This window comes from Symphodus melops (genome assembly GCF_947650265.1).
Source record: "Symphodus melops genome assembly, chromosome: 13".
Classification (NCBI taxonomy): domain Eukaryota; kingdom Metazoa; phylum Chordata; class Actinopteri; order Labriformes; family Labridae; genus Symphodus; species Symphodus melops.
In genome coordinates, this window is record NC_136703.1 from 14,857,976 (window position 1) to 14,877,145 (window position 19,170).

A 19,170-nucleotide genomic window follows, 5' to 3' on the forward strand; every position below is an offset into this window, starting at 1 on the left:
GTTAGCAGTGCAAGTCTTCTGTCCTCTCAGCAGGTTTCAACCCACAAACCTGTGGACCGCTCCAGTTGATATGCCTGTAAAACTTTTACATTTTAAGCCCTGCTTAGTGGTAGGTGGTTGCATTGCAGTTTGAGTTAAACATCATTAAAAATATTTATTATTAATTTAATGGAATCATTCTGGTGCCGACTAACGAGGGTGACTAAACGTTTAGTCGGCTTCACGCAATCATCTTTGTGTGAGGCAGAGGCAGGAAGAGAGACGTGTAAACGTGTTCATGACATCAATATCTTAGAATAAATGTAAAAATGAATCTACTATTGTAACAGAAAAATAAGTGTTGTTAATTAACATAGTATCCCAGCTGATTCCCAATTAGTGTTACCTAACTAACTGTATTGAGTTTTAACCAAATACTAAAAAAAAGAGCCAAAACATCTTGCACTACATCTTGTTTACCACACTGATTTGTAATATTTGAAATCATTGAAAATTATTTTAATTATTCAAATAATTGTCAACACTCAGAGGTTTTAATTGAGGCAGGAAATACAAAAAAAATACCCAAAAAAGCAGGAAAGCAATTACCAACAGTTCTCACTGACATTTTCTGGAGCCAACAAAATAACATGAAATATAGTTTCCTTTTGCTCTCAGGTTTTTTGGGAAATTGACTTTTATCAGCACTGATTTTAGCTTCAAGCATCCATCGTAAAATAATCCATTCCTTTTCTTTAATGTTAATTCAGATTTTTGTGTCAGGGCTGACTTGCGGCGATTAAAACAATCTTTTTTTCTTTCTTTCTTTTTTTAATCTGTCTAAAAATGAGTTGTAGTGCTGAATCACAATGCAGGGATTGATCTTTTCTTTTGAAAGATTTTTATTCATTTCATATAATACTGACACATGTACTCAATAGCGGTTAACAGGCGTTTAAAAACACAGATATTAAAACCATTAGAGCGTCAATTTATGTTTAGCCCCATTGATTCCATGGACCTTTTTTTTTTTTTTTTACACGTTTACATGTTTCAATATACTGTGACATCTACTTTGTATTAGTCTAATCTCACCCCTGATAGGCTTTTGTCCGTTTGTCAAAAAAAAAAAAAAAAAAGAGAAATGAAGGCTGTCAAACTGTCTCTTCATTTCAAAACAAAACACATGTGGTAAGCCACAAACTTCAAGGTAAATTATTATTATGAAGGTGAAATTAAATTATAAAAAATAAAGATCCAGATCTAAGACACATGTTAAAAGCTTCAAATGTGTCATGTGGCACAGTAAAATTTAAACATGTCGTCCAGACAATATCAGACAGCCATTCTTGATGCTTTCTCCTGTTTTCGTTGTGATGTTCATGATCCATCCTTTCTTCTGGACCACAACTAAGTCATTGAAGAGAGATGTAGAATACAGCTTGCTGTAAAGAAAGTTTTTTGTCTTCTAATCCAGTGGCGTTAAGTTTATTGTTCACTTTTCTGATTTTGTCAATCATAGTAAAAGTAAAGGATTGTGGGTGATGCAGTCCTCTGCAGTAAACGACCAAAGAAAAGCAGTTTTGTCAAAAGGAAGACGGTGTCAAATTCCTGTCTTTTCAGCCACCATATCCTCAGAGAAATTCAACAATAACTGGTTCCTGGTAGAAGTTCTTCTGAGAGGGCTTTTCCTTCTGATACTGTAGGTCCATTGTGCTGTGTAAGTAACTCCACCGTGATTTCCTTCCGCACTCATTTCCTTTTAGATGGCCAGGACTATCGGGTTACCTGAAACATAAAGAAGAATTGGGTCACTGATAGTAGTTCCTAAAAAAGTTTGGATGTCGTCGAACCGTAAACGGTGAAGGTTGCAGAGTCCTGTACCTGGAAAATGTCAGCTGAATGTGTGAAATGATGTGCAACGCAGACTGCGAGGAGCAGATAACAGGAACTGATTGTTGTTATTGGAGCAGGGTTTGTCCCTGAAAAGGTGTTAAACCCAGTGGCAAGTATGTTCTGACCCTCAGACATGCTGTTACCCTGTGGTGCACTGCACCCACGTTAAACCAACAGACGTTGTCAGTAACCCCTCCAACGACAATATCTCTGTCCCCAGCTTAGACAACTGGGGGAAAAAAACATAAAAATACTCTTCTTTCTTTCTTTCTTTCTTTCTTTCTTTCTTTCTTTCTTTCTTTCTTTCTTTCTTTCTTTCTTTCTTTCTTTCTTTCTTTCTTTCTTTCTTTCTTTCTTTCTTTCTTTCTTTCTTTCTTAAATCTTTGGTTTGGTTGGGTGTAAACTTAATCAACACAATACGAGAGCAACAAAGAAGTGGTTGGCGTATTCTCTGTGTCTTCTGGCAAAAGACTAAACAAGACACAGTTTGAGCCATGGCAGTCGACCCACAGTGCCTCACTTGCAGAACCTGGCCCTCCGCCATGTCATTTCGTCTGTCCAAAATGTTGCTCCTATCACATGCTCTTTTTTATTTGTTCTACTCATCTTTCTTTTCTTAGATTATTTCAATTTTTCAGAGACGTTTTCAACCGGCTGAGGACCAAACAAAGACACAATGTGCTGTAGAACTGCCAGCACGCTGCTCCTATAATAGACCGGACTCCCAAAGACTGTTCCTCTCTCTTCCAACGCTTCTTTCTCTCTCATTGTGTTTTCCAGACACATCCCCTCTCACCCTAACACATGCATGTATTTCCTCTTCAGGGAGTTTAGTCTTTTGTCTAACACAGGTGCCTGCGAACACACTGTGAAGGCCAGCCATCACCGAGAGAGCTCAGAGCAGTGTTTCCTCCAAGCTGGCTGCCCAAGCTCTTCTACTGTATCTGCTCTCCATGGCTCCAGGCCACCCTTCCTGGGCCTGCACCCATAGCCTTCAGGCATCTACTCCTGTGCCTGATCAAAGAGTCTGCAGGCGTTTGTAGTCACGCCAGTTCACTATACACACACACACACACACACACACACACACGGCTACAGCCCTGCGCCTGATACTGTATGTTCTAAGCAGCTTCAAAGTCCCTTTAGGTGTTTCTCCCCTGCTCTGTTTAAACATGCCTGTAGGTGGCAGTTGCTGTGCCACATTAGGACGCAGGACTGTTTATAAAGATGTCAGTTTATAAAGAACCGCAAGTGTTCAAGTGTCATCTCTCGAGGTCTTTTCAGGCCCGCGAGTGTCACACTTTCTTGTGCTTGTATCACAAACTTTGTACACGGGTGGCTGCTACGACTTCACCAACACGACGAGGGGATATTTCTTTTGTCTCGATTTCACGACGACCTCCATAAAGATGATGTTTCTACCACTAAACAGCAATCAGTCCGCTGTTCTGACTCATCTTATGCTGAACGCTGTTCATAGAGGAAGTGAGATGCACACCAGGGATTAAAGTTTTCCGTCTACATGACGGAATTCCGTCAAATTAAAATTATGAGACGGAACAAAAATTCGCATAGACTGGTGTGATAGGCTGCTGATGTGTCGGTCGCGAACGTAACGTCGGCTCTCTGAAGTGATGTTATGTCCTCCTCGTATTTTTCTTGAAGTTTCGTTTCATTAAAACCGAAAGTAAACACGGTCGCGAGTCTCGCGACGTGACTGCAGGTCTATTTTTTAGAACGGCATTTAAATGAATCGGAGCAACGATGTAACGTATTTTTTAAGAGGCAGCGTCAATCAAGTTATCATTTGTTTCAGCAAGAAAGGCAGGGGATGATCAGACAAAGAGGAGAGGGGAACTTTTTATTTTGAACTTGATTTTTTAGAAAGAGGATTTGGTGTAGTGTTCCTTCATTTTGAGACATTGTCAACATTTAGTGTCTATGTGTTTAGGTGTTTGGTGACCAAAACTGTAATAAGCTTAGAGAATGAGAAACAGTGAATGAGCCTATAGATGCAACAGATATACAATAGAGATGTAAATGTAGCCTGGGCTAAAAAATGAAAGGACATGAGTCAGAATATCTGAAGTTCATGTTCAAGGCTGAACAGCATTTTATAATATTATTTGGATGTTTGGATGGATAAGTAATACTGTGACTAAACATGGCATTACAATTGTAATAATCATGACTCAGTATACTGAGGCTTTTCATTTTAAAAATGTAACAGAGGATGAGACAGGAGGAGAGGAGAGAGAAAGAGCAGGAGAAGGAACCAGTGAGATGAATGTGGAGTCAGGTCCAGGAAGCCCATTATCAGCCCAGGACCCAGTAACATACAAAGACCAGGACCCAGTTACATACAAAGACCAGGACCCAGTTACATACAAAGACCAGGACCCAGTTACATACAAAGACCAGCGTCTCTCTATATCACTCAGTCAATCACCATATCCTATACCAAACACTTCATATACAGTTAGAGATCACCTTAGTTGTTATTTATTGTGAGGCAGCAGCACCACACACACAAATACTTCAGTTATAGTTTTATATATTTTATGATTGCAGCAACACACTCATACAAAGACACTAAACAGTTTTGCCTAAAATAAATGTTTTTCGAATGTTGACCTCGATATTTCAAAAATCCTGGCCAGGGCCGCTTGTTAATTTGGGTTTTCTCCTCTCTCTTCTTTTTCCTCTTCAAGCTGCAACTCTGCACAGTGTATAAACAAGTGTTCCTTGTTTTATATTATTGTTGGTAATAAATTAATTTAAGCACCAAAAAATCTGAAGGCCACTTGGGAGCTGAAAGAGCCGGCTCTTTTTGGTGAGCCCGAGCCAAAAGAGCTGGTTCTCTAAAAAGAGCCGGAATTCCCATCACTACTCCAGAGCCCCTGGGCCTGCCACTGCCTCCACTTCCAATAGAAAGTCAAGCCAAAACAAACGAGGGTCAGGTGTAGCCATGCTTGAGACATTTGGCTTTGTGGCTAAAAAGAAAAAGTAAACTGTCATTATAGCCATGTTTGCAGCTGTTTACCTTTCAGGTTTTCAGGTTACTTTTTGAGGTTCAAAGTCTTTTTTTGTGAGGTTTCAATAAAATGTGGACAATTATTTCTTAAACAAGCTTTGTAAAACCCTTCTTGAAATTATTGAAACCTAGAAGGTTTGACCATATTCTAAAGGGCCTTTTTGAGACCAACGTAAATTAGTTGGAGAAAACAATGGTGCTTGTTGACAGTGAATTGATCCGTTCTGACCAACCTGATTTTTTCTTTTTGTTTCTGTCATTGATGCTGAAGTTTAGGCAAGTTTTGGTTCTGTGAGCTGAAAGATCTCTAATAATCGTTCTGATTTATAGGTGTGTGTGCAGGTGCCTATGTGGCAGCCGCTTGAGCCGGGAAAGCACTTTGGATGTAGTGGGCTACTGTTAAAGCACTATATAATGCACACCATGTGGGTTGGGCATGCCGAATTTTTTTTCAGTCAAAACATTTTTTTTTTACTTTAATCCCTGATGCACACCTGCATCAGTGCAGCGCTTCATTGAGTTTTTTGTTTTTTTTGTCTCATCACAGTCAGAATCAGTGGACCCTTTCCTTCATACTCATCATTGCAGGAACACTGACCTATCCAATAGTATGTCCTGTTGAGTGTTCACTTCATGCGCTCTTTGTGTGGTTACAATAACAGAGAAAAGTGCATCAGAATAGAAGAAAAACTCCTGCTTAAGCATATTGATGCCTCTTGCAGACTGCCACTTCCATTTACTGTTGATATAAGCTGGCGTGAAAAAAGCACGAGTGTCCGACACCTTGTCATTTGTTTGTTGTGTGCGCATATGAGTGTGCACCTCTACAAGTACACACACACACACAGTTGCCTGCAGTCTATGACAGCTCAGTAGCTTGGCAGCCCAGCCGTGTCTGTCTGCTCATCCATATGATATTATTTGGCATTGATCGGGCTGTCTCCCACCCCCGCCCTCTCTCCTCCCTCTGCCCTCCTCCTCTCCTCCTCTCCTCAGGTCCCAGCCAGGGAAGGATGGAGAGTGCCAAACCTTCTTTTGTCTTCTTGTCTGCTGTGTTGAGCCAGACACGAGCATAAGCTCCCAGTCAGCTGTCAAGTGATTTCTTTATCCGAGTATCTACCTATCACCTCTCTCTCTCTCTCTCTCTGTCTCTCTCTGTCTCTCTCTGTCTCTCTCTCTCTCTGTCTCTCTGTCTCTCTCTCTCTGTCTCTGTCTCTCTCTGTCTCTCTCTGTCTCTCTCTCTCTCTGTCTCTCTCTCTCTCTCTGTCTCTCTCTCTCTCTCTCTCTCTCTCTCTCTCTCTCTCTCTGTCTCTCTCTCTCTGTCTCTCTCTCTCTCTGTCTCTCTCTGTCTCTGTCTCTCTCTCTCTCTCTCTCTGTCTCTCTCTCTCTCTCTCTCTCTCTCTCTCTCTCTCTCTGTCTCTCTCTCTCTCTCTCTCTCTCTCTCGTCAATTTCAATTAATGAGCCGGTCTTAATGGGACTATAAGAGAATGTTCGAAGCTATTGATCTGGATGCCTGCACATCTTGACCCAGGCAAACCACAGCAGAGGAGAAAAAACATCACTCTTTACATCATCATCATCATCATCATCACATCAAACTCATCAGTCAAAGCGCTTGCATCGTGTACACGCACAAACACAGATCAAGAGAAAGATCGTTCATCAAAAACCCCAATACAGGAGAAACAACATATTTGTGCTTCTTTCAAAGTATGTCTAAATGATTAAGAGATTCCTGGATGAGACTGGTGGGCTTTGATCTCATGCGAGGGATTATACATACACATTGTTTGGGGTCGATCATACTGAAAGCACATCATTCCCACATCTGAGTAACCCATTTGTGTCTCTATTTTCAACTGCGCCTGTCACTGTCTTTGTCATGTATCCGCCCCTGTGATGTGAGCTGGTTCTCTTGGAAAGGTTAGTTGCACTTCTGAACAGACGCGCAGCACTTTTTTCAGCACTGCAGAAAACTCTACCAGGTGTGAAGGTAAGAGGAGGGGCTGCTGGGAAGAGAGAAGTGTTACTTTAGGGGGGCAGGCTCCACTCTGCTAGGTGAGAGGTGAGCAGGAGAAAAGTGGGGGAAGGAATTCTTAATCAGCTCGGTGTATAGGAGACAACCTCTGAGTGTTTTAGAGAAAGAGAGAGCGGGGGGGGGAGAGGAGACCATGTGTGATTGAAGCTTTTCTCAATCCTCTCTTTTTACCCGAGGAGATGCACTCTCTCCCTCTTCTGACCACGCCTTTCGATCAATTATTTAGGCAGAAAACAAAGGTCTGCACCAAGCCATGAATAATGGAAGGTGAGAAGGCAGGGAGAAGGATGGAGGTTAGAAACAGAAACGCACAGTGACATGAGGTGAGTCTCGCACAAATTCCCTCCCATGACAGACAGCTAAGAGCCCTGCTCAGGTCAAGCTCACTGAAGAGAAGCTAACAGGTGCCAATCGGGGCTGAGCGGAAACATCCACACCAACTTTCATAAAAACACGGACTGATATTTCAGGAAATACAAGGAAAACGACCACACATGCGGTTAAATGTTCAACTCAGAGGGAACTGCTTTCCGAGGATTTATTAAAGCACCGTATGTTGTGGTTACTTGTTTTTGCTTTAATTCAAAGGGCATGCCAGTCAGATTCAGCGTAACAGGGAACGTGGGAATGCAGCACATGCTGATGTTCTGCCTGTGTGTATGTGTGTGTGTGTGTGTGTGTGTGTGTGTGTGTGTGTGTGCGTGCGGGTGGGTGTTTGTGTGTAATTTCGCTGTTTCCTGTTGGCCTTGTTTTTCTTTCGAGAAATATTTTGATGTTGGAACCAAAATGGGTAGATAGGGAACGTAAAGAGAGAAGAAAAAGAATGATATGGAAGTGAAAAAAAAAAAAAAGTAGGGGATAGAGACAAATAAGCCTGGATGGAAATAGAAAGAGGACAGGGATATAACAGGATGGAGATGGAACTGGGTCACGCGGTGGTGGGTCTGACCAGGATTGTACGAGAGGGATAAGTGGAGTGTTTGTGTTTGATAGAGCCGACAGATAGAAGAGAGAGGGGAGTGTGTGCACAAACCTTTGTGGTCTTGACTTTGTTGCCTGTGCTGCAGCTCCAACCAGTGAGGTCTGGTAGAACCTTACACTCCTCTCCATCCATACAAGGGTGCATCTGACACCACCACTTCTGAGCTACAATGGAGGCTGGAGGAAGAAAGAGGATACAGCAAATATTGAGTATAGAGAAAAAACATGACTCAATGTTTGCAGGTGTTTTTGTGTTGTGAACATTGATTTATTGACGATTTATTTTCCTTCACTCTGATCAATGTTAATGCACATTTAAAATGATAATCACTACAAAAGGATGACCGAGAACATTTTCACACGGTGATTCGTTCATTTGAAAACGTGACCGTTTCGTTCAAACACATACATGAATCCTGCTCGTCTGCGAAGCAAAATGTGATGAGAAACGCTGCGTCCGTGTTGGAGCATAGAACCGCGTCAGATAGAACGTAAACTGTTAGGCCTAATACTGCGATGTCTCTGCTTTGACAGATCATCAACACATTGTAATCTTTTACGCTCTCAGATCATCGGATGGCACACCTCCACTTACAACCTACGTGGATGTCAATGCAGAGAGAGATGTGATGAGGTCGGTATAAGAGCCTCGTTAAAGCTTTAAAACGTCAACAAATGAAAACAATGTAAAAAAGTTTTGGACATATCGCAGTCCTGTGTGTTTCAATTCATGACCGGGTTCATGCAGATTTTTTTCTTCACCTTATCCGAGTAAAAGCTTCCGTTTTTAAGTTAGTCAAACTTTTGTTATGAGACACATTTTATCCTTAAATTCTCTTTACATTTCAATCAGACTTCTTTTGCTTCATCGTTACACCAAATCCTCAGCCAAGAGTTTATGTAACAATGCATAGCTACGTTTTACTGCATTTCCACTCAGCGTTGGTAAATAGAACAGAATGTGCATAAACTAGCAAAATGAAACACACTTCTTAATTCTTAACAGAATAGTTGATGTTACAGTATATTTACCAAACACATTATAACGAGGACTTGCCACAAACCCAAATGACTCGTAGCATTGTAAGCTTTGACTCTGAAAGAGTCTCACTCAAAAAGAAGCAGTAGAACAAGGTGTGAATGCACCTCGCAACCTCAAGATAAAAACACTTCCTTCTATAATTTTACCAATACCGCTCCCATTTCTTTGTATTCATGAATAAGCCTAACTCATCTTGGAGTCACTTTGTGGTCAGGCTTGACAGTAAAACAATACAAAACCAAAAATAGATTAAATCTCTCCAAAAAAACAAAACAAAACCCACAAAAAGCCGACTGTTATTAGTTATTATTATTGTCTTCAGATTCTCGAGTGAAACTCATATTGGGTGGGGATCTTTGGGGACCCTTTTAATGTTTAAATCGCATGAACTGAAGTACAACATAAAACAGCAGGACCTGAATTATCCTTCGTTGAGCAATTTCATTATTCAGCTTCTCGGTTAAGAGGCAATTATGTTGTATTAGAATTTATTGTATTCAATTTTCTGTGTATGATTGGAATTATTGGCTTGGTTGGAAACTTCAGATTACTTTCACCATTCAGAAAAGCACTGATTTCTGTTGCTTTTAGCTTTATAGTTTATTTGGGTAGAATGTTAATGGCTGTCGTGATGTGTAACCTTATGACGTCCCTCCACTTTTTAATTCCTCTGAATTCATCACAAAAGTTGTATTGGAAGACACTGTGTTTATAATTGATCAGGCTCTTGCAGTTACCAGCAGGAAACATCTTTTTACAGAAAAGCTGGGACAGATTGAATCTGTTTACATGGTCACTAGAACTCCCAAAGAGTTCTTTAGCCAAGAAACATACTGCCAAGAAAGTATTACATCTGAGTGTTCATTGTCAAAGCTTTTAAAACGTTTTCAGAAGACAGCAGAACACTAAATTCAATACACTCAAAATGAAATCATCGCCATAAACAGATGTCGACTTATGAACGCAGTATAGGCCATGCTCAAAGTGTAAGGTAATGCGTAACTTTTCAGTCTTAATACAATCTGTTATGATCAGATGTTTTTATTAATTTCTGCAAACAGACTTCTGCATCAGGTTGGAGACATCTTTTCTCCCTCCATCGCGTTTTTCCACGTTTCACGTAGCTCGTAGGATTGTTAATACTGAGCTGTGAACTTAAGGGAGCGTACCAAAAACAGTGTTTGGCCCTGATATACTTTATCACATCTCTGAATAAACTGCTGGCTTCTTCGGAAACCTTGAAAAATCAGCCTGAGCGAGCAGAGGCTAAACTGTCCTTAGAGGATAGCCCATCACTTCTGAGATTTAAAATGGGCAAATGAATGCTGGTTAGTATGTTGATAAATCTAACAGAAACTATGTTGTTGAGTGAAACCGTTTCAATTCCAGCCAGAGCCTCAGTTATTTGAGGGAAATGGCCAGGGATGTACCAAAACAGGAATTCAGCCTGCGGGACATTGAGATGGAGAGGCCTTAATATAAGTTTACACGCTTTGTGCATGATTCCAAATATTTGGTTAATCATATTCAGTATTTCAGGACATGACTAAAGTCCTGACATTTCAGCATCACTCTACATATAACTAGTACTGCTAGTTCTGTAATGCAGCCATCACGTTTAGATACTTGAGACCAGTTGTACTCAGACTTGGCCATCAATAGTTTCATCTTAATGTATCAAATGTCATGCATAATATGTTTGCCTACCCAGCCCTGCACATTGCACCTGTACCTGCCAGTGTTTTTTTTTCTTTTGCTGGTATGCGATTTGACTAATACAGTGTGACAAATAAGAGAAGTGTAATCTGCTTTGCATCACTACTGTAGTTCACACACCAGCTTTCATCTAAAAAAAGAAGCTATTAAACCTGTCTATGTACTGCAATGTAATGTTATAAAAAGAAAATCAATGAATCGACAGGAGTTGACCGTTAATCATTTAGCGTCACACTCCTTAGAAACCTCGAGCCAATGCAAGCACAGCTCGAGTGTGCAGAATATCCCATCATTATAAACAGATTGAGTAGCATCCATGTAAAGCGTTGAAGGTACTATTTGAAATCAGGGATGGTTCTGGCATCAGGAGCTTACAGGTACATAGAAAACATGCACAGACATACAAAGAGTGGTACGTACCATCAACACAGGAGGGCATGGCCCGGGTTGTGCCAGCAACCTGCCCAGGGAAGCAGGAACATTTGACGGTCTGAGATCTCTCCTCGATCTTGTTCTTGTTGCAGCAGCGATGGGCGGCAATCACCTCACACGTCCCTGCCTTCACATGTACTGAAACACAAGAGACACCACACACACACACACACACACACACACACACACACACTGTGTTCAGCATACCTGTGGAGATTCATGAAAGGCCATCCAAAAGGAGATTTCAAACATTTACAAGTAAGGGCAGAAAGAGCTGTCTCTGTCTGGGGCAAACTTTTCTCCCAGATGCATTCAACTTAAATAACAAAGAACTTTAAAAGTAAAATGGGATTATTAGGATTATGGCGGTGTTTTGAAATAATGTCAGAATTTTTTTTTGCTCTTGCTGCCTTAATTGCTTGCTGGTAACACCCAATCAATCCCTACCCATGTCTTAGAATCAATTCTTTTCAGCATTTTAACCAGGTGAAGTCTAGTGCTGGACAACACCTTTCTAACTGCTCCGTGGCGACCAGGTAATTGATGCAAAACTGGCGACAAGCATAGATCCAATCAATGCTGCTGTACAGCTCTTTGTGATTGAACCTACAGAAATAAAACTAAAGTGGCTGTTAGAAAACCACGAAAAAACATCAACCCCTTAAGCTGAAAAAGGACCACAACAACAACAGGATGTCATGCTTAAGTTATTAAATAAAATGAAAGAAAACTGTGATTATGAGTCAATAAGAAAATAGTCCTGAGCTAAACAGAGCCCTGAACAATCTCAAAAATCTAATAAAAAACGTTCCTGTTTATGCTGATTGCTTGTGCACCAACAAAACTGTGCACAGAGGTAACTTCGACTTCGAGGACCACAAATACAGCAAATTGTTTCTGTTTGAGAGCTGAGCCACCAGATTCTCTCTCGGTAAGAGAATCTGTACAGAGCCTGAATGTTTGCACCCTTGTCCCTCGTCAATGCACGGGGGATCGAACAGTCACCAGAAACACTGAAAAAAGAGAAACACCAATGTTTGTCGTATAACATAAAGACTGTATGGTATAGCATCCCAAACGATCATCAGCTATGACACTAATGAATATGGGACGCCAAACCACTTGTTTTATAGCTCGCATGTTGTGTACACATTTATGAACACACTCTTCAATCAGACAGCCTCGTGGTTAATTAACAACAAGTCCACCCTGAGCACTGAAGTCCCTCGAGTCAGCTGAGGGAGAGGGAACAAAGGCCTCGCTCCACATTTGGAGATTTTGATGTCAGCACATGGTCCTTTTCATAACCGCCTTTCATCAAGTACATGAAAACGTCAAGGACAAACAATAAGCTTTGTCAGGGGCGTTGTGTGCGCCGATGCTGTTTGTGAAGTTGTCACACTCTCAGCGTGCGCCGTCCACGTTAGGCGTGCCAGACTTTGCATGTGGTTGCGTGTGTATTCTGCAGATATACATGTGTATATATGTGAAGTGTCTGCCATGAACGTCAAGGTCTGCAGGCTTTTAGCGCAGTTGTTGAGAATCCCTGCAATTTGCATTACAAAAGAGTCAACCCATAATACAACAAAAGAACGTGCACTGAGTGGGGATGAAAACCAAGGCAGCAAACAATGACTCTGCTCTGTTTGAGGAGTGTTTCAAAGTGGGACAGGATGAACTGAATGAGCCAGTGTGAATATGTTGAACAGGCTCACAGAGATTTGAAAGTTCTTAATTTGCTTGGTTAATGACGAAAGGCAAAGCAGCGATCCTGCAGAGCCCAGTTCAATTATAATCTCAATGAAACACACATTCTTATATTACACCCGCTGTGTGTGTGTGTATGTGTGTGTGTGTGTGTGTGTGTGTGTGTGTGTCTCTTACAGGGTACAAAATACCCGGTGGCAATCGAAGGGAAACCCTCCAACACAGGGCTTAAAGTTTAAAAAAAATCATTTTATGAAAGTTCTAAGTGTTCATCAGATACAAGAATGCATTCATTTGGATACTTCTATAAACATGTCGACCAAAGAGTTGTAATGTTTCTGGTCGGGATCATGACAGACACACTCGCACTTTCCTGCACGCTCACTGAGCGCTGATACAGCACTGAAACAACTGCCACTGAACGCACCTCTGGGCCACAGTGTCTCCGGTGGCTTCGTGCAAGACAACAGAACTCCCATTTTAAAATGATCCGATCTCGGAACCCGCCTGTGGGGAGATTTCTTGTCAAGATGCAGAAAACCCAAGAGAGCGCCGAATCACATCTGCAGCAAGCAGCTGCACAAAGCCGTAAAATACATTGTTTACGCTTTGTGTTCAAAGACCTAACAGCGGACATGGCTCTCTCTCTCTCTCTCTCTCTAGTATAAAGTCAATTGCAGGTGATTTTTTTCCAGAGACCCAAAATGTTACTGTTGAGGCTTTAAAGGGGGTTTAAATATCATTCAGGGGGTCTCAGACCCTCCTGGACCCCTTGTATTTCGCACCCTGGTCTCTTATTCTTCTGTCATGTCTCTGGTTTTCATCCAAGCAGCGTTGCCAAAGGATAGTGTTTCTGCTTGATCCATCGATCTACTGTATCTATCAATCCAACTCTTTGGTCCAAAAAGAAAAGTCTCATCTGCTACAGGCACAGGCACAAACTGGCCCAGTTATTAGGCTTACAGTAGTGCCTGCAATAGTATTTGACTCAGCATTAGTAAGTGTGAGCGGCAGTGCACTAAGCTGACTATAAATGGAGTAATAAGGAGCTGGGGGTTCAGGGTGTGGTTGAGGAGTTTACTGCAGGAAGGTCAAAGTTCAATTGCTTTTGTTTAATCCTTTTAATATTAACACGGTACATGTCAATAGATTTCTTCAGTTTGGCCTCTTTTATAAGTATACACATGTATTGTTAAAATACATGTGTGTATACACTGCTTGAATTAAAAGTAATTGTAAACACTCAGCGATGTTATAGTCTCCAGAGATTCACTGTGAGAGTTTGTGAAAGAAGGAGAGAGAGCATTAGAAGAAGAGATAATGCTTAACCACACTTATAAAAAGAAGCATCCATTTGATTCTTCCACAGTGAGAATCCAGCCCTTAATCTGCTTCATCGATACTTACCTTCATTGCAATCTCTCTTTCACACTCCATCTATCCCCTTCTCATCCTTCTTCACATGTTCGAGGTCTATCTCACCTCTTCCTGCCACTATTTCTCAAATGACCCGTCCTTATGTCAATCTCTCTCTGCCACTCCAGCACTTTTCCCCCCCTGCTCTCTCCTGAGCCCTGCACCGCAAACTCAGCAGGCCAGCAAGCCATTATCCTCAATCACAGGCCCCTAAATCTGGGAATTTTTACACTTTCTTTAATATGTCCTCCCTGTTTCACCTTATCTCTCTCTGTCAATGTCCCCCCCCCCTTTGTAAGCCCCCCTCCCATCTCTCTCTGTGGCATGAAGACTTGTTATCCCTCGCTCTTCTAACACAGCAGTGGCTGTTAACCCCATTTACTAAGGATGACGTGATCCTGACAGACGAGCAGACGGACAGATTGCCCTGATACTCACATGACATGTGTGTGTTTGTGTGTGTATGTGCGTTTGTACGTGTGTGTGTGTGTGTGTGTGTGTGTAAGTGTGATGGTGTGTGGTCGTGTTCACACACACGTGGTTTCTGGCACACAAATCACTGAGATAGCGCTCTTGGTCCCAGCAGTGTTCTGCTTTCAAATGTCATTCTTTCCACTGGGGGCACCTCCCTCTCTCTCTCTCTCTCTCACTCTCTCACTCACTCACTCACTCACTCACTCACTCACTCACTCTCTCTCTCTCTCTCCCCAGTCACGGACATGCACAAACTTTGTGCATAAAGTATGAGGAACCTGCAGAAATTTGAAAAAAAAAAAAAAAAAAAAAACAACTTATGATTGCAACAGTAAATGGTCCAAGTTGACGTTTTGTTTACGTTTTGAACAATTTGTTTCAGGCTCAGTTTTTTTCATCCTTTTCCTTTAAGACTTAAAATAATACAAATAAAACCCATCGATTTGTGATTATTACACCAAGACATCACATTGAAATAGAGCAAATCCATGTTTGTGCAAAGGTTAACTTCTGAAGTTGACCATTTCCAAACTATGTCTAATGGTTAACTTTAATAAGGAAGTGTGAGGGAACCATCATTCAAATTCTTTATATCCATTTTCCATCCATTCTTTTGATTCTTTTTCAAGTCTTAATCCGGGTTGGTAAGGTGAGCACAGTATACAAGAAAGCTCCTCACTTTGTGGTGCCCAAAAAACAAACAAACCAAGAGATCCTAGTCAGATGTCCAAACCACTACTACTACTTTTACCCACTGCCCGGTTACTGAATCACCTTGGACTTTTAGCTCTTCCAGAAGTCCACTTCTTGTTCTGGTTTCTGTTTGTTTGGTTTTCAAAGCCCAAATATTTGCGAATATGAATTTGTCACATTAAATCATTAACCAACGCCCCAAACCTATCATAGATTCTTCTTCTCCTTAAATCTTCATATTTAAAAGACACAAAACATTCTGTTGATACTGTTTGTGTGGTTCAGGTCTATCGTGAAGCGTTTATAAAGATGAAGTTGTTTTGTTATAACTTGTAAATGAGCCACCATGTTTGGATTATTCATCATTTGATTTGATTCCTTTTTCATGTCAGACATAAACACAAGATGTACCCACACTCACTGCTATGAAAACAAACACAGCCGTTGTGATGGGGAAAGTTCACTGTATTTAATGTCAAAAGGGTGTGTTGGCAAGAAGCGACAGGAGCAGCATCCATCATCGGGTGTCATTGTCATGATCTTTATGTGCTAAGCCTTATCTGTTAGAAATCCATCTATAGAAAAATAGAGCAATAAAAGTGATCCCACCTTCTGGCCTTGTTCCAGATGTAACTGAAACTGAAATGATCCATGTATCCATGGTGCTTACAGATGCACCATATAAATCACATGTTTAATAACCATGAATATTTAACAAAAATCCCCAAGGTCTACAGTGTTCTATTCTCAAAGAGCAGACTTTTCAATGGAAGATGAGTTCAGAACGCTTGCCAAGTTAATTAGAGGACAACGTACGTTTCTCCGTGCATGTGTGTGTGTGCCCGTCAGTGCATGTACATCCATGCATTTCTGTTAATAATTAGATTACATTGGCCTCCGAGATGGCACCACTCGTTATGAATTGTAAACACAGAGCAAATTAAAATTCTGTTTAAGAGTCTGCCAAATAAATTAGCATGGAGAGAAAGGGAGGCACGCACACACTCCAACAGTGCTGTCTTGGTTTCCCTCGACCCTGTTTTCCGTTCTCTCCCATTTCTGAGCGCTTTCTACAACGTCTACAGCACCCACCCCACCCCTCCTCTCAGCCACCGCTATGCTAATTATACATTAAGTATCAACTCAAGGTTGGGAAAATGTGTTTTTGTAATCATTTGTCAAACTTTTTACTAAGAACTGATGCTCTGTGGCGTCTCTGTACTCATGCTGTCGATGTGCATGTGTGTTAATACATGCATGACTAGACCATCAATGGCAGCCCTTTAAGACGCTAGCCTCCTCTGACACTTGTAGGTGGTCAACAACACACTCTTAAAATCCCTCCCTTTCACTGATTCTAGCAAAGAGAAACCGTGCGAAGGAAAGGAGGAGAAGAACAAGAACTTTCTGCATATTTAAGAAAAAGCACCACATCAAGAATAGAAGTACATGTGAAAAATGGACTAAATAGACCTGAGCTTCTTTAGTCTTTAAACTCCTCAAAGCGCTTTGTGTAAAAGTAAATGGTGCGATGACAAAGACACATCGGACACGTGCTGCATGAGTTGGGGATCGAACCCCCGACCTTCTGCTTTGAGAGATGACTGACAAATGAGCCACAGATGCCCCATATAAGGTAATGTCTGTTTTCTAGCTTGGAAGAAATTGTGTGAAATAATCAGCAACTGAAAGCCGCACAGCATGTCCTTGTTAATTAGATTATGGAGTAGCATCAACGAGATTTTTCAGACTCACCTAGTACTGTCTTGTTCTCAATCCACAGATATCTACAATGAGCGGGCACACAAACAAAATGAACTAAAAATAGCTTGTCCCTTTTTCCCTCTGAGTTCTTCTCTCTGTCTCACACACACACACACACACACACACGCACACACACACACACACACACACAATCAGCAGTCTGTTACACATCGAAAATGCATCTAATCTCGGATTTTCCATAATTTGTCCCCGTGAAAGAAAAAAAAAGATCTTTGGGCAGCAGCTGAAACTTCAACTAATTCTGAAGGGTCTATAATTTAGCTGTGATGCCGCGCCACTTAAACGAAACATCTCGTTGGTCAGCAGTTCTTTTTGGCTTTCCTCCCAGTGGACATGAGTAACAAGTCTTCTATGCGGAACAGCAAAACAAATTTCCCATATAATATGCGAGGGCCTTCCGAACTCGTAGCAAATCAACACTGTATTAATAAAAAGGTTTTCTGATCTGATACGGGGTTTGCTGATGTTTATTACAAAGCTGTTGAGGGTGACACGAGACCTGCTCACGCTGTCGGGGGTTCCACTTTGCGGTCACAAATGGCTCAGTGTACATTATCCCTTACTTAGACAGTAAAACAATATGAAGGTCTCCTGGGTCATTATCAGATAGAGTCTGGATCCCATCCATCAGCCCAACCTTCTCCATTTTTTGGACTCAGTTCAACCTGAAGCTTTAAGACCTTTAAGTCCTTAAAGATGTCAGATTTCTGTCACCTGCTTTTGTTCCTTTAGGGTTTTCTTTATCTCAGGCAGGGGAGGGGCCTATAGAGAATAGTCCATGGGGCCCAGAATTTGTGCAACAGCCCTGCATACAAATACATTGCTCTGTAAAAAAGGGACCGCACCAGAGTTTTAAGCCAGAAACAAACGCTCAACAAAAAAACAACAACATACAATCGCTCATTGAAAAGGTTTAAAATGATTGTATACTTGACCTATGTTTAATCAGTGTCACCAAAAATAAAGTAAGAGGTAGCATGATGGTGTGCCATTTGTTGATGCAAGAGGCTAATGAAAGAGCATTTAGTCACAAAAAATGCTCTGTGTATTAAAAAAAAAAAAAAAAAGGCAGATTAGTCTCAAACTGCAGACCCAGGCTGCTCTGCACATCATTCAAACACCATCAGCCAGATCATTGTCTCTGAGTGAGGGAGTGAGTGTGCACAATTGAAAAGTGTGCTCACAGTAGCAGTTCTTGCTCATGATTTGACAGGAAAAAAAAAGAATGAAAGAAGGAGAAAGAAAACACCAGACTCTTCGTCTAATCAAAGTATCGTGAATGTACATAGAGGGGATCATCAGAAATCCCTCGTTCAGACGTACTTTCTGCACAGACAAAAAAAAAACAACAACTGCCTGAACATTTTCAACCAAATACAACATCTCTTTCTAAATGTATTTACACATTAGCTTTGGCTACCTTTTACCCTAACAAGAATAGCTGTTGTCTAGTATGTGACAAGCAGCCTGCTGAACTACTGTACCCTTTACTAATCATCCCCGCTGACATGAGAACAGCTTGTGCCAGACTGTCTCCGACAACACTCAACAGTGCAAAAACACACACGTCACTGATCTCCATGCAGATTTAATACACGCTCAAACAAGCGAATTATCTCCACAGAACCCTGTCCTCCTGCTACATCACACAATGTATTAGCTCATGGGGCAGGGTATGCTGCCTGGTGTCCTGGAATAATTACAACCCACCACCACCACCACCACCGACACATCCAACCCCCCCCCCCCCCCCCCCACCACCACCACCCACGCCCACCTGCAGACGATTTGTGCTAATTTGTGCTTCAGGCAAGATATTAAGGTGGTGAATTGGGTATAAATTGTTAATATGCTCAGATGTATGACCACAGCATCACCACTCAGCCATTAACCTGTCTGCGCGTGTGTGTGTGTACGTGTGCGTGTTTGTGTGTACGTGTGCGTGTTTGTGTGTGAGGCCTCTATGTTTTAAAACC

At 41.5% G+C, this 19,170-nt stretch overlaps 1 protein-coding gene across 2 annotated transcripts in view; it reads right to left on the minus strand.

The window, feature by feature from the left end:
• Positions 1-801: 801 nt before the first annotated feature.
• The window catches only part of LOC306834320 (chemokine-like protein TAFA-2), a 71,417-nt gene continuing 53,048 nt past the window's right edge, over positions 802-19,170 (minus strand). For both annotated transcript variants that reach the window (XM_079360163.1, XM_079360162.1), the window contains exons 3-5: positions 11,108-11,257; positions 7,982-8,106; positions 802-1,767 (exon numbers count right to left, since the gene is read on the minus strand). In XM_079360163.1, the coding sequence (XP_079216289.1) occupies positions 1,756-1,767; positions 7,982-8,106; positions 11,108-11,257 (287 nt within the window). In that variant the 3' untranslated portion in view covers positions 802-1,755. The remainder of the gene's footprint in view (positions 1,768-7,981; positions 8,107-11,107; positions 11,258-19,170) is intronic.